At 40.7% G+C, this 24,538-nt stretch overlaps 1 protein-coding gene across 1 annotated transcript in view; it reads right to left on the bottom strand.

Moving 5' to 3' along the window:
• Nucleotides 1-824: 824 nt before the first annotated feature.
• EFHC2 (EF-hand domain (C-terminal) containing 2) overlaps nucleotides 825-24,538 on the bottom strand; it is a 259,272-nt gene continuing 235,558 nt past the window's right edge. Inside the window, exons 14-16 of the mRNA XM_006864292.1 lie at nucleotides 21,550-21,637; nucleotides 10,310-10,327; nucleotides 825-926 (exon numbers count right to left, since the gene is read on the bottom strand). Of these exons, the coding sequence (XP_006864354.1) occupies nucleotides 825-926; nucleotides 10,310-10,327; nucleotides 21,550-21,637 (208 nt within the window). The remainder of the gene's footprint in view (nucleotides 927-10,309; nucleotides 10,328-21,549; nucleotides 21,638-24,538) is intronic.

Here is a 24,538-nt window from a genome sequence, read left to right as displayed (position 1 = left end):
CTTAACAGTTTTAGGTGTTTTTTTTTTTAACTTCAGGAGGGGGGGAGCGGGGAGGGGAGGGTTGCGTGTGTGTGAAACGAATAAAAAAATATCTCTCAAAATCTTCAGCATTCACACCCCTCAATATTTTAGTCTTAAGACATTTTTGGTCATGCTATAATTACATATACATGCATATATTCCTAAACTAACAAGCTGACTTCCCTTGGGAAAAGGGCATTAAAAATATAAACACTGTATATGTTTCAGTTTATCTCTCAAATTTTCATGTATGCATGTGCAGGGGGGTACCTTTTCTTCTCATAGCTTCACTAGTTGCAGAAAATAAGTATCTTCACCCTTGAGAGAAATTGAAGAGTTATTTTGATGAGGTAGGCTGTTATGAAACTTAATTATATAAATAATGCACATACATCAAGGAGATTTCAGAAAATATTTAATAGAATTACAACTTAATGCTCCTATATAATTTGATTTTCTTTTGTCATATGTAAACATAAAAATTCATTTTCTTTTCATATTGGAATGAATCAAATTTTGTTGGATGGAAAACTATCATAAGACTCTTTGGTGTTAATAAATCAGGCATCTAATAAAAATGCTAGACATTTCTTCAAATGGCACTTTTAATAGCACCAGTACATCAGTAATATGATATGATATTTTGAAAATCTAAAGTGACAAAAGAAGATTAATGGTGGTTTATGAATTTCAATACAATGCATCTTGTTTCTTTTTTGCTTTTAATGAAATTATATCTACTAAAATAAATTTGGCAAAATTAGAACAGCAAATCAAAGAAAGCTGACAAAAATTGGCATGGTTTAGTCCTCCTCCAAATCAAACACATCCTTTAAAAGGGGCATGTAGCTTATGTATTTCACAGGAATGGGTGATGGTGACCCCATCCAAACATCTTCAATTTTCTAGAAAAAACAAAAACAAGGATAGTTATAATTAGACCATATTCCAAAATATATCATTGTAAATGCAATATCAAAAAGTGTTCTTTGTCTTTATAGAGGTAATAAACAGTTTGTTTTCAAAGTAGACATTCCTACAATCTACTTCAGCATCGTAAGACCTTTGTGGGAGATTAGATTCTTGTTCTTGATTCTTCACTGCTTCCCTGTACTAGAATTACACATCAACACCCTTTACCATATGACTTGGCAGTACCTCCCACTGGAAAACCAGGAGTGCCTCTCCTAACTCCTTTTGACATAGGCTTGGCCACATGACTGGCTTTGTTTGGCCCATGTAATATTAGCAGATAAAACATGAACAGAAGCTTGAATATGATGGTATGGCTTGGTTTGGCCTTTGTACCTCACCTCTTCAATCACCATGAGAAGAACATGTTCCAGGTTACTCTGGTCTCAAATGACACAGATGAAGCAGACCACTCTTGACTTGCTGGAGCTAAGCCATCCATGCCCAGCAGGCTTAGGGGCCCGTGAAAAACAACTGTTTGTTATGAACAACTGCAATCTGGGGAAGGGGGGTTGTTTGTTATTACTGCAGCACGAGCTCCTCCTATACTTTATTAATACCTCAATGCTTAAAATCCAACCTGGTAGTCAAGCTAGGTACTTGGTTTCTGCAATATAACAGTGGTACCAGCGCTGAATCACTCCTAGTCTGCTCTTGGGAATAAGCTCTGCACACACACATATACACTACATAGGCTACAATAGTCAACTGATATTACTAACAACATGGGGGGAAGTTTACAACTGTAGCTATTTATGTATCTATGTTACATAAAAATAAAAACAAATATGGATTTATGTATTTATGTTAAGGTTAACTGCTGTCATATCTAAGAGATACTGTATCTTTACTACTGTGACTTCATTCTTCTTGGATCAACTATCAACACACATGGAAGCAGCAGTCAAGAAATTAAATGATATATTGTATTAGAAAAATCTGCTGCACAAGACCTTTTTAAAGTGTTGAAGAACAAAGATGTCAGCCTGAGGACTAAGGTGAGCCTGACCCAAGCCATGGTATTTTCAATAACCTCATATGCATGTGAAAGCTGGACAGTGAATAAGTAAGACCATAGAAGAATTGATTGTTTTGATTTACAGTGTTGGAGGAGAATATTGAAAGTGCCATGGGCTGCCAAAAGAACCAATAGATCTGTGTTGGAAGAAGTGCAGCCAGAGTGCTCCTTGGAGGCCAGGACGGCCAAACTTCATCTCTCATACTTTGGACATATTGTCAGGAGGGACCAGTCGCTGGTCAGAGCAAAAGAGGAAGACCCCCCAGCGAGATGGATTGGCAAAGCGGCAGCATCGATGGACTCAAGCGTGGCAACAGTAGTGAGGTTGGCTCAGGATCGGGTAATGTTTCGTCTGCTATGCATAAGGTCTCTATGAATCGGTATCGACTCAATGGTATCTAACAACAACAACAACAACAACAGCAACTACTGTGACAGGCTATCCAGAGTCAACGGATGTCACAGAAACACGTAACTTTATATGATAGAATTTTAGAAGTGATATTTCAGTTGGGTCTTATGGGATGAGTTCAGCAGGTGTTTAAAGTGGTGAAAGGTGTTCCAGGCATAGGGAATAGATGATGCAAAGGTCTGGAGACTTAACATCTGTTTTCCAAAAAGGGTGAGTAATCTAATGTGGTTTGGGACACATGACAGGTGGTGGGAAGGAGACGCCAGGGCTGAACTGTGCTAGTTTCTCTGATGGTTTTTACATGATTGTGTGGGTTAGTAGGGAAAGTCAAAGAAGGGTCTCAGTCAGATAAATGACAGAAATCAGATTTGAGATTCAGCAGATCATTTGATGGCAGTACGAAGAATAATGTAAAGCAGGAAAATCAATGTGGAGGCTACTACAGTAGTTCTGGGGGGGAATGGCTGTGTCCACACCAGGGTGACTGCAGTTGAAATGGAAAACAATAGCTATATCTGAAAGATGCTGCTGCTATGGATCATATATTACCTGGTAGATGCCTGGTTGGATATGGTGATAAAATAAAGGGGTAGGGGTGGTTCTAAAATGTCTAATTTTAGTAACAGAGTCCTTGATGATGCCATAACCAAAATAAGGAAAGCAGGAAGAAGAGAATTTTTTTTTTTTTTAAAGTGTTTTAGTGGGCAAGTAGGAAGTGGAGGGTGATATTAAGTTCAATTTTGGACATTCTGTGTTTGAGGTATCTATGAGGCATTAAGGTGGTTCTCACCTTAAACATCAACAAGCTGGTTCTGTATATCACAGGGCTCTAGAATCCAGAATTGTGCAAATATGTGGAAGTCACTGAAACAGGAATGAGATGTAAAGTGATGGGAATCAGTAGCATTGACAGAATTGGAAGAGTATCGTATTGACATCTTGAAATAAGACTGTTGCTGCTGTTATGTGCTGTCAAGTCGGTTCTGACTCATAGCGACTGGGATAGGGTTTCTGAGGCTATAAATCTTCATGGGAGCAGAAAGCCTCATCTTTCTCCCATGGAGCATCTGGTGGATGTGAACTGATGACCTTGTGGTTAGGAGCCTAACACGTAACCCACTATGCTACTGGAACTCCTTCTAAATAAGGCATAAACCCTTAATTTAAGAGATGAGTCATGCTGATGATGAAGTACCTGTAGACCTTTGCAAGATTATAAAATCAAAAAAACAAACCTATGGCCATCAAGTCAATTCAGCTTCACAGAGACCCTGTATAGGATTTCTGAGACTGTAAATCTTTATGGGAGCAGACAGCTTCTTCTTTTTCCCATGGAGAAGGTGGTGAGTTTGAACCACTGACCTTGTGGTTAGCAGCGGAATGCATCATATTATTACCTAGTAATAATAACAATAAATTCAATGGCACATACCATATGACAGGAGTCCTGGTGGTGTAGTGGGCTGTAAACCTGGTAATGGTTTACATGTTGGGCTGTAAACCTGGTAATGGCACTATATGGTCAGCAGATCAAATCCACTGGCCACTCCAAGAGAGAAAGATGAGGCTTTCTGCTCCTGTAGAGATTTAGAGCCTGGAAAACCCTATACAGGGTCGTTATGAGTCACATCCCACTCAACAGCACATAACAACAACAACCATAGGGCAGGTATTTTTTAAAAAGTGGTTTGCATATATTAAGTTACTTAACCATCACAGAAAAACCCTAACAGGTAGGTACTTTTATGATATTTATTTACAAAATGGAGTCCCTGGATTTTACAAATGGATAATGTTCTTGGCTGTTAAGGGTAAAGGCGCCTTGGAAGAAAGGTCTGGCAATCTACTTCCCAAAAGTCAGCCATTAAAAACCCTATGGATCACAGTGCTACTCGTACACATATAGGGTCTCTTTGAGTTGGGACTGACTTAATGGCAGCCAACTTTTAATTACAGTAAAAGAAAGAAAGGCAAAGGAGGGTTAAGGAGTCTGTCTAAAGTTATGTTGCCAATAAGTGGAGGGTCCTGGGTTGCAACCCCAGTGATGAAGCGGTGCTTATGTGCTGGGTTACCCTCCAGAGGCAAGCAGAGCAGTGGGCCTCTTCACAAGCAGCTGGCTCCCATCCTACAGAGCTGCATTTGGGCCTATCATTTTCAACTAGAAAAGTTAAGTGGAAGACAAGTGCTTCTTGAATTGAACTACTCTTTTCTCTCACAAATGCCTTCTGTCGAAGTTTGTCCCGGAGTTCCCAAACTGTGGTCTAAAGAAAGAAATGACCACACAGATGAATGACGGCTAACAAGACTCCTAAGGGTTGCTTTCCACAATGCATACCACAGGGAAGTTCTTGCAATGGCTTTCCTTACACTGAATGGCTTAAAATATATAATGTAAAACATATACAGGAAATCCCTGGATATATTTTAAATTCTACTTTAACAAATGAAGGCTGAGATCAATAGTCACGCAACTCTATTATTTAACATATCCTCAAAAATCTCATCATAAAACTGAAAGCAATTTTCACTCAGAAATGGTACTTACAAATTCTATCTTGTCATAGAGGAACAGTACAATTACATACATTTAAAATCACTATTCCCTGGTCTTTCTTTTGTTGTTGTTTTAAAGGAAAAGTTTTGAGTACCCAAAGATTCAAATACATTATATGACACATAATAACTGTATTATGCCACTCATATAATTATGAGGAAATAATTTAGGAAATACATTCTGCTATGGAACTGATCAGTACTAGATCTTTCCTTATTTTAGCTTATTATGTATGTAGCAAAAGTCTTTTTTTTTTTTTTTTAAGCAAGGAATCATGATTTAAATTCTAACAATAAAAGAACAAGAAAGAAAATAGCTTACTGTGTGATAATGAATTTGGAGATGAGAATCAAATTCATAAGCAACAAGTCAGACATGGGCAAAATGAAACTCAAGTCAATACCTTGAGATTTTAAATTAAGGATGACAAGATAAAAAGACAAAAATCGTCTGCTTCTTTCAACCCTTGTTGTTGTTGTTAAGTGCCATCGAGTCGATTCTGACCCAATAGCCACCCTGTATAGGGTTTCCAAGGAGCAGCCGGTGAGCTTGAACCACCAATCTTGCAGTTCAAATGACTTTGCAGTCTGACGCATTAGCCCACAGCGCCACACCAGGTAGTGTAGTGGTTACGAATCGGGCTGCGAACCTCAGGGTCAGCAGTTCGAAACTTCCAGCTGTTCTGCAGGAGAAAGATGAAGCTTTCTGCTCCCATAAAGATTTACAGCCTCGGAAACCTTGTACAGGGTCGCTATGAGTCGGAACCGACTCCACGGCACATGACCACCACCACCAATACCAGATGTGGCGCTGTGATGCATTCGCACCAGACGGCAAAGCTGTTTGAACTGCAAGGTCAGTGGATCAAGCTCACCAGCTGTTCCTTGGAAACCCTATACAGGGTCGCTATGGGTCAGAATCGACTCAACGGCACTTAACAACAACAACAACAATACCAGATAAATACCACAGGCGCCTCTGCTGGCCTTGAGAAACTGAAAAGCCACTCTTTGCCCAGCTCCATACTTGAAGGAGATTTCCACACATTACTACTAGCTTAAAGGGGACTGATAAGAAGAAAATTTGGGATCAAAATGAGAATAGGAACTAGAGGAGGTTTAAAGGGTGTGGGGTGGGGGAGAGGAGTACCTTCTTCATAGTTTAATTTTCCTTCAAAGGAAAGAGTACTTTCTTATTAATTTTGTTTAATCAGGTTTATTTAAAGGAAGCACAGGATGGCCAGACTTCATCTCTCACACTTCAGACATATTATGAAGAGGGACCAGTCCCTGGAGAAGGACGTCATGTTTGGTAAAGAGGAGGGTCAGTGAAAAAGAGGAAGACCCCCCAGTGGCACAATGGCAGCAGCAATGGGCTCAAGTGTAGTAACAATTGTGAGGATGGCGCAGGACTGGGCAGTGTTTCATTCTGTTGTGCATGAGGTGGAGTCTACACGACAGCACCTGAAAACAACAAAAGGAAGCACAGAGCCAATCTCTTTATAAAATGAAGAGATTTTTGGTGACATGAGAAAACCCCATAATATCACTACCTAGGAGTCACTAGGTGGTGCAAACAGCTAATACTCAGCTGCTAGCCTAAAAGTTGGCAGTTTCCATAAGCACCTTGGAAGAAAGCTCTGGCGATCTACTTCTGAAATATCAGCCACATAAAACCCTATGGAGCCCAGTTCTACTCTGACACACATGAGGTGGTCGTAATCAGAAATGACTTAATAGGAACTGGTGGTACCACTGTCTAATTTTTCTAATAAATCTGCAAATATTCCAGAATATTTCTAAAAATATATATAGTCAGTTAAAATATTCTTTGTCTCCGCTGACCTTTTATTTATCCTACACTCTAAAATATAATGAAAACCCTGTTTTCTGTTGGTTTACCAGTAAAGCAGGTAGATGACAGTGTGGTGATCTGACAAGAGGAGTGCTCATCTACAATAGTCATTAATTTTCATTCTCATTTCAGATAAGGATGTGTCTTTAAAAGAATTCCTCTGTCAGTGCACATTCAAATCTGAACTATGGATGTGTATGGGCTGCCCTTCCCTGACTCTTTGCCCTTTCTACTTCGGGACACACTAACCTTACTTTCAACCACCAGCCCTTACACTCCTTTGCATGTGGGTCTTTTCTTTGGCCTGTGTGGGCAGCTTTGACTGCCCCTGTGGTAAGCCACAAGCGTCTAGGAATTAATTCCTTCCCTTTATTTCACCCAGCGACTATTGGGAATTGATGAGTAAATCCCATAGCGTCCCTGCACTTTGGGTGGGATCGTTCTGAGGTATGTGCTGGCCATGGGGTCCCAGCATTTCACAGTGGAATTAAGCCCAGTCACCTACAGTTGTAACTGATTTGATAATATGCCCTCGTTTCTAAGGTGTCCTTGGGTAGTTGAAATAGTTAAGGCACTCAACTGCAAACTGAAAGGTTGGAGGTTAGAGTCTACCCTGAAGAAAGGTCTGTAGATCTACTTCTGAAAAACCAGCCACTGACTACCCTATGGAGCACAGCTCTACTCTAACACATATAGGGTCCCCAAGGAGTCTGAGTTGATGCCAAGGCAAATGGTTTTAATAGCTTCCTTCCCTTTCCTTTCTCACTCTAGCTCCCATTCCAGTGTTCCTTTGACTTCCCTCCCAAGCACTTACAGTTGTTGGTGTTAAGTGCCATCAAGCTGATTCTAGCTCATAGAGACCGCGTATAGGGCTTCCCAGGAGCAGCTGGTGACCTTGAACCACCGACCTTGCAATTCAAACCGACCTTGCAGTCCTAGTTACCTGCAAATCCTCATCTCCAATCTACTTGTAGGAGAAGTCAAACGAAAATATGATACAGTTTTGCATTGATCATAATTAATAAAATGCCTATAAAGACCACAGAGCAGCTTAGTAAAAAGCAATTTCTTGGCAAGTCATGGATGGATCAAGTCTGCCATAAGACTTGCAGATACTTCGAGTGGTAGTACCAAAATTTCAAAACAAAACTAAACTTAATCTGGAGCATAAACTCTAAGTACCATGTAGTGTTTTCTAGAAGGAGGAATAATATAAAAGGCGCAGTAAAATTCCACCATGATACCAAATCATGATTCTAAAGTGGCTGGGGATCAGTGCCTTCAAGAGGGCCTAAGACACCTTTCATGGAGTCACTTAAGGTATCAAACAAGTCAGCCATAAATGACTTGTTCAGCAATGGGGAAAGTTGCAGCTGCAGATCTGTAAAAACCACACCCCCTTGAAATGGGAAGTGAAGATGGCACTGGATGGAAACACAGTAATAACAGCAGCCCAGTAAGGACAGAGAAGCTGTGTGTCAGCTAATGGGGCTGAGATTTACTGGCTTTGACATTTTTAAAAGAAAATTTAATTGCATTATGTCTCCTTCTAGTTTTAAATTTTCTACTGTAGATGTAAGATCACCAGATCACCAGATGCATGAGGGGAAAAGATCGGATGTCAATTAAATTCCATGCTTCACTGAAACAAAGTTATTTTTATTTCTCCCAAATGTAAGAGCTCATCAAGCAACATGAGTGATTTCACCACCACATTATTCTCCCCATGCGCTTACAGTAAGACATTTCAATGGGAAGTATCTATGAATTTGTAAGAAAATCCAGTAGCATACATGGAGTTGAAATTGCGGTTTTCTTCCTTTCAGTAAGATTAGTTTTTCCCTTCTAATAAGGCTGACATGACCTTAGGAATAATCAAATTAGGTTGACAAAATATAATCTTAAATGGTATGAAAAATAATAAAAACTCATAGAATTCAGCAAGTTAAAATTAATTTTGAGAAGAGAAGTTTCCAAATACTTATTGGGCTAATCAAAGGTATTTTTATAACATAAGAAAAAGTTCATACCAGGGGGTTTCAAGAGTTCCGGGGAAAATTACATTATCTTTTAATTCCAATATTTTTTCCATGAACCTTTTGAAACTCCCTCATATACTATGCTTAAATTTCTACCCATTTCTATCTTTAGATATTTTACAATCACCTCTCTTTATGTTAGACAAAGCCACCATCAAAAGTTGTGTCCTCTGTATGTGAGTACAGCCAAAACACAGGTAAACAAGACCCCTTTCCTTGGAAATGCACTATGGATCAAGGAAAGTTTTCAAGGAGGTATGGGGTTTTTGTGCTTTTAGTGATAGGTTTATGTGTACAATTCAAGTAGGTATCATCCCCTACTTTAAATCACAATGTATTCTAGCAGCATCTTGTCCTGCTAGGCTAAAGCTTGGTATTGTTACTGCTATGTGTTTTCCTGATCTATTTTTAATCACCTCCTATGCATGTTAAAAGGAGCTCTGGTAGCGTAGTGGTTACGGGCTGCGAACCTTAAGGTCAGTGGTTCGAAATTATCAGCTGCTCCGCCGGAGAAAGATGAGGCTTTCTACTCCCATAAAGATTTACACCCTCGGAAACCCTGTACAGGGTCGCTATGGGTCGGAACCGACTCGATGGCACTTAACAACAACAACAACAATGCATGTTAAAGTTGGATAATGAAAAAGGAAGAGCGAAGAAGAATTGATGCATTCTAAATGTGGTGTTGGCAAAGATTAATGAATTTTCTGTGGACTGTCAGAAGAACAAACAAAAGACAACCAGAATTGCTTAGAAGCAGGGATGGTGAAACTTCAACTCACTTACATTGGCACATCAGTAAAAGTCAATCATGGAAAAAGGGCACCATATTTGATAAAATGGAGGGCTAATGAAAGAAAATAAGGGAACCCCTCAATAAGATGGAGTAACACAATGTCCACAACAGTGAACTCAAACGTAAGAATAATCATGAAGATGGTGCAGGACTGGGTACCATTTTGTTCTGTTATGAATACGGTTGAAATAAGTTGGAGCCAACTTGGTGGCAACTCACAACAACAACATTGCTATGTGTTTACCAGTTATGTTTTAAATTTAATGAGAAAGATCAATAACCTTTTATTTCAACTGTAAATTCAACTACTGATATTGAAATAACTTTGCTTATTTAAAGAGTTGGCACTGTTGTGTTGTTGTTAGGTGCCATAGAGTTGGTACTGACCCATAGCGACCCTATGCACAACAGAATGAAACACTGCCCAATCCTGGGCCAACCTCACTACTGTTGCCACGCTTAAGTCCATTGATGCTGCCACTTGGCCAATCCATCTCATTGGGGGTCTTGCTTTGTTTCTCTGACCCTTCACCTTACCAAACATGATATCCTTCTCCAGCGACTGGTCCCTCCTGACAGTATGTCCGAAGTAGGAGAGACGAAGTTTGGCCATCTTGGCCTCCAAGGAGCATTCTGGCTGCACTTCTTCCAAAACGGAATTCTTCTATTTCATCCTGACTGGCTTTTGTGGTTGGTGCGTAAATTTGAATAATAGTGGTATTAACTGAGCTTCCCTGTAGGCGCATGGATATTATCCTATCACAGATAGCGTTGCACCCCATGACTGATCTGAACATGTTCTTTTTGACAATGAATGCAACACCATTCCTCTTCAATTTGTCATTCCCAGCATAGTAAACCATGTGGTTGCCAGATTCAAAATGGCCAATACCAGTCCATTTCAGCTCACTAATGCCTAAGATACTGATGTTGATGCGTTCCATTTCATTTTTGACAACTTCCAATTTTCCCAGATTCATGCTTTGTACGTTCCATGTTCTGATTTTCAATGGATGTTTATAGCTGTTTCTCTTCATTTTGAGTTGTGCCCCATCAGCAAATGAAGGCTTTTCTCCCTCGAGCTTTACTCCATTCTCATTATCACAGTCAACTCTACTTTGAGGAGGCAGCTCTTCCCCAGTTGCATTTTGAGTGCCTTCTAACCTGAGGGGCTCATTTTCCGGTACTATAGCTGACAGTGTTTCTGTGCTATTCATAAGGTTTTCAGTGACTAAATATTCTACAGTAGTTCGTCACTCTTTCTTCCTAGTCTGTCTTCATCTGTAAGCTCATCTGAAACCTGTCCACCATGGGTGACCCTGCTGGTATTTAAAATATTGGTGGCATAGCTTTCAGAATCACAACAACTCACAATCCACCACAGTACGACAAACTGACAGTTTAGTTAGTGGAAAGAGTTGGCACTAGCCCTGATTATATAAACCTTGTTTACCTTTAAGGATCAAGTTAATTTCAGTTTTCTATCCACACACACGCACACACACAAAATCCTCACAAGTGGACCAATAAATAACTTCCTGATAAATGAAGAAAAGATTGAAGTTGTCAAAGACTTCATTTTGCTTGGATTCACAATCAACACTCCTGGAAGCAGCAATCAAGACATCAAATGATGTATTGAACTTGGCAAATCTACTGCACAAGATTTCTTTAAAGAAATGTTCAAGAGCAAAGATATCTGTTTGAGGACTAAGGTATTTTCAATAGCCTCATATGCATGTGGAATTTGGACATTGAATAAAGAAGACTATAGAAGAATTGATACATTTGAGTTTTGGTGTTGGAGGAGAATACTGAAAGTACCATGGGCTGTCAGAAGAACAAAGAAGTCTGTGTTGGGCAAAGTACAGCCAGAGTGCTCCTTGGAGGCAGGGATGGTGAGACTTCGTCTCTCATACTTCAGACGTATTATCAGGAGGGACTAAGTCCCTAGAATAGAACATCATGCTTGGTAAAGTAGAGGGTCAGAGAAAAAGAGGAAGACCCCCAATGAGAGGGATTGATATAGTGGCAACAGCAATAGACTCAAACACATGAACAATTGTGAGGATGGTGCGGGTTCAGGCAGTGTTTTGTTCTGTTGTGCACAGAGTCATAATGAGTTGGAACCGACTTGACGGCACCAGACAACAACAACAATCCCTCAATTGAGAATAATACTTATTCTTCCAAGGTAACTGGGAAAATAAAATGTCACAGGGTATTCCATCATCTACATATTAAAAGGAGATCCTCAATAAAATGAGTGTCCAAATGTATACAAAGTATCCCACTGCTCCTACTTCCCACTGCCAACGCATCCCATGTGACGAGAGAGAGCTTTTGCACCAATTGCTAATGCTTCTGCAGTTACATTGCTTATAAAAGGAAGCTGCATCCAATTTTTCTCAAAAGTATGAAAAGATAAAACCATCAGTCACACAGTGTTAAGTTCTAAAGTTGATATGAGAATGGATATCGTGTTATTTTCTAAAATGAGGCTTCTGAGATTAACCAGACAGGTCCAAACAATGGGATCTATTTTGCCAGTTTTACAGTTGCCATCTGTGAGCAAACACAATAGAATGGAAATGGGGTCTCCAGGATGTGACAGTGCCAGGGCAACATGCTGAGATCATAGATAGTCACATAATACAGTGAGAGTGAAATCACAGCCCAGATGGCTCACCCAGGCTGCAGTGGGGCCAAGCCAGAGGCAGCCAAGGGAGCCCCCAGAGAATCCCATCTATAGGCTACAGCCAACAGTCATGATGGGTGACAGTCTGCCTTCTTTTACCCACTTAGGAAAACCTACTCTTACCAAAGAGCAGGAGGTCTAATAAAAGCTAAACTTCTTACAGCTGTTGTCTTCTTTTAAACTGTTTTTGGTTGGACCTTTCTCTTTTCAGCAGAGGCCACCTGACCATCACACAGTGGGGAATCACATCTGAGTAGGTGACCAGTCCTAAGATCCAGCAAACCAAGCCCTGGAAGCTGCTAGTCTGGGCCTGCTCTGATACCCTGGTTGTGAGGTTCGTTCCCTCGAGTCCAAATATGTTTTAGGAACTGACTGTGATTTGCCCCTGAAGAGCCATTCACTGCCCTTTTCTCCCTGGTGTCTACCCAGGAGGGACTGTATTACTCCATGAGTTTCCTTGTTCTCTGGCTTCTCCCACTCTTCTGTCCCTTCATTAAATCCATGTCCATGGCTCCTCTGAATGTGCTTCTTGCTAGGATCTCACTGGTCTAGAGATTTATCCTGCTCTGGTCCCTTGGTGAGACTGAAGTGAAGGCTTGGTTCAAACCTGCTGAGAGGCTCCCTCGGGTTGCTGAATGTTGTTAATTTCTGGATTCCCCTCACAGTGTTTTGGAGGGCCATCCTGCTAGACATCCCAAATCTTAGATCCCATACTACCCCTTCATTCAGCCTCTGCTTAGCTAAAGCAGGTTCTCCTGCTCCTGAATTTTGGCTTTTCATTGTATACCCCACACATTGCAGTTAATCAAGCAAAGATCAAGAATGTGTGCCAGATCCTCATCCATGACATCCATCCAACCCATTATATTGATGCACACATAACTTGTGTTGAAGCTGGTACTGTGGCCTACTCAGCCTTCACTGGCCAAGAATTCCTTTTTGTTGCTCAGTAACATCCTGGTTAGGGGAAGAGATCCTGATGAGGCCAACACTCCACAGAACAGTAAAGATATCCAGGCTCCAAGTGATGATGGGTGCTAGTAACTTCTGGAGAGTTGTCCAAGGCATCACTGGAACTTTAGCCAGAGCCAGCATGTCCAACTCATATACTGGAGGAAGTATGCCACTGTCCAAACCCCACCTTCACCTGGGCTATGCTTCCACACATAAGCTCGGCTTGCCAGTACTTGTTCTCAGTGAACTTCAGTCTCATTCCTTCACACTTAGAGAGCGCTGTAATAGGAGTATAATTTTCACAACCTGGTGGATCTTGCACTGAAGCCCCACACTTGACCCTTGTTTATAGCAGATTCCCTCAATGTTGGTGACCCCAAAGTTCTAGGTGAGAAGCTTTCTCTGTCCAACTGTTCTGGACAGAGATCTACACATCTGTTCTGACCTCTCCATGGCCTCTTTTGGCAATCACTGTTCTCCTTTTGGTTCCCTACCATGGGTGAAAGATCAGACATTAACTGATGAACACTGGTAAGAAGGAAGCTGTGACCACACAGCCAAGTTCTCAGCTGACACCAAGAGCAATCCACAGGGGCTGCGAAAGGGGATGATTGCCAAGTTCTGTGTTCGATGTCATGATGCATGGCCCAGAATCCCTTTTGGGAAGGACTTGGCATCCCAGTTACTGGGAGTGCTGTGGGCAGAAAGCCTCAGCTGTCAGCCCCTTCAGAAACTGCCTCAACCCCAGAACTGTCTTGGCTGCAAAGAGCTACTTTGTCCAAGATTATAACCCCTTCCTAGACCAGTCCACAGATAGTGAGTCGATGTAGTGGGATAAAAGCCAAGCCATTTTGGCCTAACTCAGGACAACTATAAGGAGCTCTGGTAGCGTAGTGGTTACGAATCGGACTGTGAAACGCAAGGTGAGCAGTTCGAAACTACCAGCTGCTCCACGGAAGAAAGATGAGACTTCCTGCTCCCAAAAAGATTTACTGCCTCGGAAACCCTGTACAGGGTCGCTATGAGTCAGTTCCGACTCCACGGCACATAACAACAATAACAACAACAACAGGACAACTATGAAGGGCTCGTTTGGCTTCAGAACTCCCTGTGGGTAGGCCAACACTGTTTCTGGGCCTGCATCATAACTCAACTTTTCCATCTGTCCACTCTTGCTTTCTTCCCTCCCTTCCCAAGGACACTAATGCATTGCTGTTGTTGTTAAGTGCCGTCGAGTCTATTCTGACCCACAGCGACCCCATATAGGGTTTCTGAGCAGCTGGTGAGCTTGAACTGCCGACCCTGCAGCTCAAACGGCTTTGCAGTCTGGCGCATTAACCCACAGCGCCACACCAGGACTCCATAGCGACCCTGTACAGGGTTGCTGAAGCTGTAAATCTTTACGGGAGTAGAAAGCCTCATCTTTCTCCCACGGAACAGCTGATAGTTTTGAACTGCTGACCCTGATGATCACAGCCCGATTCATAACCACTGCGCAAAAGCAACCTGTGATAAATTCTGATTCAGAAATCACTCAATAATTAAACACTGATGTGTTCGAGTAAACTTAAATGATTCAGTAGATCTATTTTACACTATTGGTTCTACTCTGTGAACTATGAAATAAATAGTATGCTCAACCCATTCACACTAAACATTTTCACATGAGATGATAGACTTACTAGTAATATCTTATATTACATCCTTTGTATGAAACAATAACAAGTTCAGAAGGACCAAAGCGCTGTAGTTTCTTTGGAATCTAGTTAAGTTTGCAGTTTTTGGCTATACTGATAAGATATAATTTTATGTTGCTACATTTTTTGCTTGTTTGTTTTTCAACTGCCTGTTAAGGACTGTCCCTTCTAGTTGTCTTCACAGTCTGAAACATTTCTAAGGCTTGGTTGGCAGAATTGGTAAGTGTGATACTTAATTTTATATGTCAACTTGGCTAGGCTATGTAGTCCAATTGTTTGACCAAACTGTACCTGATACCAACTAGTTACATGTGGTTAGCAGTTAAATCAGCTGGCTTTAAGTAGAGCAGACTATCTTCCATAATGTGGTGTCTGTAATCCAATCAGTAGGAGGCCTGACGAGTGAAAAAGGAGTCTTCCCAATGGTGTCATCTGTCTCTAGAAATAGCTATCTTTCCATAAATCCTTCATTCTTCACTTTTCCAGGCTCTTGGCCTACAGATTTTGGTGCACAAGCTTGGAGAAATCTCTAGTCTGTTGCCTGACCTATGGATTCTGGACTTGCCATCATCCCCCATCACAAGTTTAAATGAATCTTTCTTTCTCTCTCCACACACACGCGCGCACACACACACACACACATTTCAAAAAGTTTGTAGAAATTTTCTATTATCTTTTTTTCTATTATCTTTTAATTTTGAAGTCCCATCATATAGACAGATATACAAAGTTAAGTCAAAAAGTATTGCTACTAGCATTCCAGTTCACACATGCTTGAGTTTATTCCAAACAAAATGTGTTTAAATACATCTCTGTGATCAGTAGACAGCTACAGACAAGTGCTCTTGTCCTAGTTTTGTCGGAGTCTTGGTGTGGTGCTGTTATATAAGTACTGGACTGCTAACCACAAGGTTGGCGGTTCAAATTCACCAACTGCTCCTTGGAAAATCCATACAGGGTTGTGATGAGTTAGAACTGACTCAACAGAACTTAAAAACGATAACAGGTTTTATTGGGGTGCCTTTCAAAAAAAATGTCCAAACAAAATAGTTGTTTCTGAGAGGATCTGCTGGGCCAGATAAATTCAAGGCAGAAATGTCAGCTCAGAAGTTTCTGGTGATAATTTTGGGGATTCCTAAGGGGTAATTTGTATATATTTTCAATAAAAAGTTCAAAAAAATTCAAAATTATTTTCAATTTTTTTTAAAGGACACAGGATGATAATGGGGGATTATGAAGTAATTTAAAGAAACTGAAAACTGCATGGATAAAATAAAGGTCAGGAAAGTTACGCCAAGGTATTTGTTTTCATCATGACAATGTTCAACCATTTCAAGAGGTTGCATATGATCAAGAAATGTTGGCATTGAATAAGTAAGTACAAGCTGCACTGAAGGCATTGAAGAAAAACAAGGCTCTAGGAATCGATGGAATACCAACTGAAATGTTTCAACAAACTGATGCAGCACTGGATGTGCTCACTCGTCTAGGCCAAGAAATGTGGAATCCAGCTAACTGGAAGAGACTCATGTTTGTAACCCCTGCAAAGAAAGATGAACTATCATGGTCAAGTGGCATAATATAATCCAAAAAGACTGTATTCTACATCGTACTTCAGTGAGTAGCAACTGAGATCTTGAAATCTCATGAGTGGCCATCAAAGGTACAACTTTTTTCTCTGTGGAGAAAAGAAGAGTGATGAAAATTGAAAATGATTGGAATAAATTAGACCAATGGACTAATGGGACCCATGAACTCTGGTCTTTACAACTCCAAGACCAGAAGTAGATGGCACCCAGCTACCACTAACAACTGTTCTGAAAGGGATCACATTACAAGGTCCTAGATAGAGTGGGAGAAAATGTGGAACAAAATCCAAAATTATAAACAAAAAAAGACCACATTCTCTGGACAGAAAGAGACAGGAGGAACCTGAGACTGTGACCCTTGATCACCCTTCACGTCTGGAACTGAACTCACTTGCCTGGCTCAATTTTCAACCAAGCAATAGATATGTAGGGGGTATGCATTCATGGGATGGTCCATCATTCAAGATTAAAATGCAAGCATTTACCTAAGGACAAAATCCACAAGGATTGGGGAAGAAGGTGGAATGGAAACAAGAATAACAGGGAGAAAGTAGGATAACTGATGTTACATGGAGGAAGTGAAATCATTAAAATAAAAGGAAGTACATGATTTGTTAAATATAAAACTGATGATCTGATACGTGAATACATTCACAATAAAAAAATTAAAAAAAGAATCGATGACTCAACAAAATGTGGAAATTATCAAATAATATCATCAATGTCACATGCAAGTAAAATTCTGCTAACGATAATTCGAAAACAGGAGCAGTTCGTGGATAGGGAGCTGCCAGGCATTCAAGCTGGAATCAGAAGAGGACCTGACTCAAGGGATATCATTGCTGGTGTCAGAAGGATCTTGGCTGAAGACAGACAATATCAGAAAGATGTTTCTTTGTGCTTTATCAAGTGTGCAAAGGCTTTCAATTGTGTGGATCATAACAAACTACATATAACATTGAGAAGAACAGGATTTTCAGAACACTTAATTGTGCTCATGAAGAACCTGAACACAGACCAAAAGGCAGTCATTAGAACAGAAAAAGGTGATACTAAATGGTTTAAAATCAGGAAAGGCATGCACAAGGGTTCTATCCTTTCACCATATGTATGTATATGATGAGCAAATAATCTGAGAAGCTGGATTATATGAAGAAGAATGTGGCATCAGGATTGGAAGAAGACAATCCTTAACAACCTTTGATATGCAGATGGCAGGCTGGCTTGCTGGAAGTAAACAAAAATCTTCACAACTGGACTAATATATAACATTGTGATAAATGGAGAAACGATCCAAGTTGCCAAAGACTTTAATTTGCTTGGATCTACAATCAATGCTCATGGAAGTAGCAGTCAAGAAATCAAACGACTTATTGCATTAAGCAAATATGCTGCAAAAGTCTTCTTTCAAGTATGGAAGAGCAAAGATGTCAGCTTGAGGACTAAGGTGCACCTACCTGACCCAAGCCGTGGTATTTTCAATAGCCTCATTTGGATATTGAATAAGGAAGACCATAGAACAATCAATGTACTTGAATTATGGTGTCGGTGAAGAATGTTGAAAATGCCATGGACTTCCAGTACAAACAAATATGTCACGGAAGAACTGCATCCAGAATGCTCTTTAGAAGCAAGGATGGCAAGCCTTTGTCTCCAGTTCCTGGAGAAGGAGCTCATGCTTGGAAAAGTGGAGGGTCAACAAAAAAGAGGAAGACTCCCCAATGACATGGTTTGACACCATGGTAGCAATTATGGGCTCAAATATAACAACTGTGAGGATAGCATACACCTGGGCAGTAGTTTGTTCTGTTGTCTCTATAAGTCAGGGCCACCTCGATGGCACCTAACAATACATACATACATACATATTGTTAAGTGCTTTCGAGTCGGTTCTGATTCATAGCAACCCTGCATAGGATTTTCAATGCTTTTTTGTTTTGTTTTTAATCTTTGCGGGAGCAGAAAGCCCCATCTCTCTCCTGTGGAGCGGCTGGTGGGCCTGAACTGCAGACCTTGTGGTTTGTAGTCCAGTGCTTATGGTGGTGTTGGTGGCTGTGTGCCATTGAGTCAAGTCTGACTCATACCGACCCTGCATAGGGTTTCTGAGGCTGTAAATTTTTACAGGAGCAGAAAGCCTCAACTTTCCCCCATGGATCAGCTGGTAGATTTGAACTTCTGACCTTGAGGTTGGTAGCCCCAACTCAACCCACTATACACTACAACACTACAAGGGTTGTCTCTGCGTATGTGGAATGATCAAACGTTGGTGTCGTGATTGATGGAACCCTTAATATGCAGATAAATATAACTTTGTTCAGGATTCTATGCGTATGGAGAAAAAGTTAATTAACACCAGTTGGCTAACTCTGATAAACAGTGAACACCTTTGGGTGGTTCATTGGGTGGAATGGAAAAGGAGTGAGAAGTCAAAAGCAAGGAAAAGAAAAACAAGAGCTGTTTGTTGCTAATTGACAAAAATAAGCATGGAAAATAGAGGAGATATACTAGCTGTAATTTGAGAAGAGTTTAATGAAATAACTATTTACAAAGTGGTGGGATGTGTTCAGGAAAACAAACAAGGATGCCCCCCAAGACTTGTAACAGCAGGAGGCCCCTACCACCACACCTAGGGCTAAAGGGGTCAATCTACAGTGACTGGTAGGGTGGGAGATGTTTTCTTTCTCCCACTCTCCTGCTGGTGTACCCACTGGCCAACCCAACTTGGGGTCAAGGGTCAAGAGAAGCCATTGATGTAGTCACAAAGGCCAGCTGTCCAGGCCTCAGGGAAGGGAAGAGAGGTACGGAAAGCAGTCCTAATGGGATAAATGGATAACATCCAACATAAAAACAACAAACGAAAAGGTGGAACATAAAACCCCACCCACAATTTGACTTTATCTAGGTGAAAATAGGACAGTCACATGGATAAGAAATAAAAGGTTATTTGGGCAAATGAAAGTACTGATCTGTTTTTGTGAAGCTAGCTTCGATTTTGTTTAATTAAATCTAAAAGCTTTTTTTTTTTTCCTTCTTTTTCTTCTATAAAGTAAAATAGAACTGTGCTTAAATTCTGACTCTACCATATACATGTGCTATTTCTCTAGCTTCTCCATCTCTAAACTGGGAATGATAAAAGCATCTGCCTCAAAGGGCTGCTATAAGGATTAAGTAAACTACTAGATCTGAGGCCTTAAAACAGTGCTTGGCACATTGTCGAGTTGACTCTGACTCATGGTGAGCCCCATGTATGTCAGAGTAAAACTGTGCTCCACAGGGACTTCAGTGCTTAATTTTTCAGATGCACTTCACCAGGCCTTCCTTCCAAGGTGAACTTGAAGCTCCAAACTTTCAGCTAGCAGTTAAGCACATTAACTGTTTGCATCACTCATTTTGCTATTATTACAGTAATGATGGGACTTTAAGAGCCTCTTAATGGATAGGCTTCCCTCCCTCCCACCTCGCCAATCCACCCATTAAAGAGTCTGAGAAAGTAGTCTAAAGGACACACATCATCACTCCGCTCTTTTGCTTAAATGTTGTCAGTGTCCTCCAGATAGTTCCGAGCAATATTCACACAGCACGCCTCTCATGACCTCACCTTTGGAGGACTCTCCAGCCTCATCGCTACCTCCTCCACATGTGCTTTCACTCTAGACACACCAATTCCTTCTGGCTCTGCACACGGGCCATGCAATCCCATGTCCCAGCGTCCCTGTTCAAAATGCCTTTTCCATACCATGTCACTTTCCTATTTTACTAACTCTTTAACTACTCATCACTGAAATTTTAAGGGTCATTTCCCCTGAGAATATGTTCTGATCCCCTAGCCCGATTTAGAAACTGCTTCCTCTTCATCCCAGGAAGGCAGTATCACCCCATCCTCTAAATCAGAGTGTATTGATGCTCTCAGGAGCAGTGGGATCCTCAAAGTTAGCGATAATGACTTTCGTCTCTGAACCCTAGTATGGAGCAGAGAACCTACTAGATACTTGATCATGATTTGACTGAGGATTAAATCTATACATGAACAAGTTAAATAACTGACCCCAAATCACTCAGCTAAGTGACAGAGCCAGAATTCAACTCCAGCTCCAAAGGTCACTGCTGTCTCCCAAACATCTGGAAGTTCTAAGGCCACCCCTGATACACTAGAGGAGCTGCATGCCTGAGGGAACTCTCCAGGGGAACTAGACCAGTTCAGGCCAGAATAAGTTGGTCAACAGTGACCCAGAGGACTAAATGCCTCCTTTCTGGGAGTATCAACCACATGACATTTGCTTTGTCAAGGGACTTTCCCAAGCAAATCAATTTCTGGTGCATGTTAAAATGCAAACAAACCACTACCCACCCACCCACTCCTTAAAGACAATTGGTCCAAAGAAATCTCAGAGAATTCAGACAATTCCACAATGTTGAGAGCACCATCTGATAGTGTGAACTTTGTTTTCCCCAACCAAGCATTTTTCTACTGAATTTTTATTTTACATTTGGCTTCACAGTGAAATGTGCTTCCCCATGCTATATTGCTTCAATCACAGCAAACCGGTGTACACAGTCACAGACACACTGGGGAGTCTTAATATTTGCACCATTTAAGATCTGCTCTTGTGGCTTATGATGATGTTACCAGAATCCCTTGAAAACAGTGTTTCTATCTATTTATAACTGTAACCTATTTTCCATATAATTGGATGTGACCAAGGCTGAAAAAAATTCAGCTGCATAAGAAAAGTCTTGCTCTTACAGAGCAGATGTTTACTGGGCCTGGAAAATAAAGTTGCCTTTAGCACCAATACCCAGAACCACAGAAACGTTTTTCCCCAATGCACTGATTTCATATTACATCAAAAAACAATTTTAAAATAAAGGATGCTAAAAATGCAAAGGAGACAGTCACAATGGTTTGAAAAATAGGTATTAATTTTACCTCTACATTGTCCAATACTGTTTCCCATTCGACCACTGGATTTGTTCTCCAGTTCAGGGCAGCAAAAAATGAATCATAATTTATTTGTTTTTCACTGTCTTCAAACCTGGAAATATAATGATATGATTTGACTCAACCTTCAGGACCAAAATATCAACTTAAATTTTACCATAAAAACCTAATACTCAGTACTATCTCTATAGCTGATACCTTTTCTTATTTATTTTTAGTTTATTATCTGTTTTTTACCTTCTAGAAGGTAAACTCTTTGAGAGCAGGGATCTTACCTACCTAATTCACCAAAGTATCCCAAGCACCTAGATCAGGGTTTGCACTTAGTAGGTGGTGTTCAATAAATATTAGTTGTAGTTGTCATAGAAACAGATAACTTACTCAGTAACTAAAATCCTTTTCATATTTTGTTAAAAAATATTTGAGGGTCCCTTTAGTTTAGTGGGCCCTGATGGCACAGTGGTTAAAACAATTGGCAGCTAACCAAAAGGTTGGTGGTTCAAATCTACCAGCCATTCCATGGAAGAAAGATGTGGCAGTGTGCTTTGTAAGGATTCCCCAATGCCATCAAATGGATTCTGACTCATGCGACCCTGCAGGACAGGGCTTCTGAGACCATAAGTCTTTGTGGGAGAAAACAACTCCATCTCTCATTGTGGTAGGTTTGAACCACCGGCCTTGTGACAGCACTCACTACATGCGCAACCTATGGGCAATTCTACCCTGTCTTATAGAGTTGCTACAAATCAGAATCAACTCGACGGCAGTGGATAATCTTTACAAAGCAGACTACTACATCTTTATTCTAAGGAATGGCTGGTAGATTTAAACTACTGATCTTTTGGGTAGCTGCCAAGTATTTTAACCACTGTGCCAAGAGTGGTTAAACTATGAGCTGGAATCAACTTGATGGCAGTGGGTTTGGTTTGGGGTTTGATGGTTTTAGTTTAATATCATTGCTATTATACGTCAGTCAAATAAAATGTCCTAATATCCTGATGTGGCACTGTAGGATCAGCACTGGACTGCGAACCACAAGGCTGGCAGTTCAAATGACCAATTGCTCCTTGGAAACTCAATACAGGGTTGCTATGAGTCAGAATTGACTTGACGGCACTTAACAACAGCATTTTTTACATTGCATGCCTTTTAAATCTTAAAGGTAAGCCTAGATTCATTTCTAGATTCATTTTGTCTACTACTATATTTACAGTACTGGTAGCGTAGTGTGAGATAACAAGATAGTTAGTAAGTGAGGAGTAGGTATTGTTGTTAGGTGTCACTGAGTCAGTTCCAACTCATAGCAACCCTACACACATCAGAACAAAACACTGCCTGGATCTGCACTATCCACACAATTGTTGTTACGTTTCAGCCCACTGCTGTTGCCACTATGTCAATCCATCTTGTTAGTGGTCTTCCAGTTGTCCTACTCTACGACTGGTCCTTCCCAATAATGTGTTCAACATATGAGAGAGGAACTTGGAGTAGTTGGAGGTGTTGTTCCTAATAATCTGAGCAGGAGCTCAACTAGCGCCTTTGACTTTGATTTTAAGGAAAATGAAGAGGCACCAGAACATATTGTATAGAGAAGTTATGGAACCTACCTTAGATTTTCTAAAGATTCCTCTAGCTGACACATTGAGAATAGAATGTATGGGACAACGCAGAAGTGGTTAGGGTAGTTAGCAGTCTTTCGTAGTAATACAGACAAGAGATAACGGAGGCACAGACAAATGTAGTGGCAATGGAGGGTAGTGGGTTCTAAATATGTTTTGAATGTAGAACAAACAGGATTCCTAAAGAATGGTACATAGTGCATGAGAGAGAGTGTTAGGATGGCTCCAAGGCTTTTGCTTGAGTAACTGGAAAGATGGAACTACCTTAACTGGGATGGGAAAGACTGTGGGAGGATCAGATCTTTAAAGAGATGAAACAACAGGCATTTACAATATGCTATGTTTCAATGGGAAGTGAGCAGTTGGATATATTGAGTCTGAAGCTCAGAGAAAAGAGCTGAAAATATAAATATGAGAGTCATTAGCACATCTGTTGTTGTTGTTGTTAGGTGCCATCAAGTTGGCAGTGACTCATAGAGACCTTATGCACAGCAGAACGAAACAATGGCCAATCCTGGGCCAACCTCACTACTTTTGCCACGCTTGAGTCCATCGATGCTGCCACCTGGCCAATCCATCTTGTTGGGGGTCTTCCTCTTTTACTCTGACCCTCTATTTTACCAAACATGATATCGTTCTCCAGCGACTATTCCCTCCTGACAATATGTCCAAAGTATGAGAGACAAAGTTTGGCCATCTTGGCCTCTAAGGAGCACTCTGGCTGCACTTCTTCCAAAACGGATCTATTGGTTCTTTTGGCAGCTCATGGCACTTTTAGTATTCTCCTCCAACACCATAACTCAAAGGCATCAATTCTTCTAGTCTTCCTTATTAGCTGTCCAGCTTTCACATGCATATGAGGTTACTGAAAATACCATGGCTTGGGTCAGGTGCACCTTAGTCCTCAAGCTGACATCTTTGCTCTTCAACTCTTTAAAAAGTTCTTGTGCAGCAGATTTGCCTAATGCAATATGTCATCTGATCTCTTAACTGCTGCTTCCATGAGTGCTGATAGTTGATCCAAGAAGAATGAAGTCCTTGACAACTTCAATCTTTTCTCCGTTGATAAGGATGTTGTTTATTGGTGAAAGTGAAGAGGACTTAAAACATTAGCACATAGATGGTATTTAAAGCCATATGACTAATTGAGATCACCATGAAATAAGTTTCTTTATCTGTTCCTACTAACTGTCAGGAAATTCCCATTACATCAATCACAGAGGGAACTTATTTAATTCTGGAGGTTTCAGAAGTTTAATAGCCATTCAAATGTAGGACTACATCATGCTTCACCCCTGATAACAATCCACTCACTGGTCCTGTGGATTCTACGATCAGAGTGTAACACAAGTCTTTTTCTCTCCATCTTCCTATGG

This window comes from Chrysochloris asiatica, unplaced genomic scaffold (genome assembly GCF_000296735.1).
Source record: "Chrysochloris asiatica unplaced genomic scaffold, ChrAsi1.0 scaffold00062, whole genome shotgun sequence".
NCBI classification, from domain to species: Eukaryota; Metazoa; Chordata; class Mammalia; order Afrosoricida; family Chrysochloridae; genus Chrysochloris; species Chrysochloris asiatica.
The sequence above is the reverse complement of the archived record's forward strand: the minus strand, read 5'-3'. Positions and strand labels throughout refer to the sequence as shown.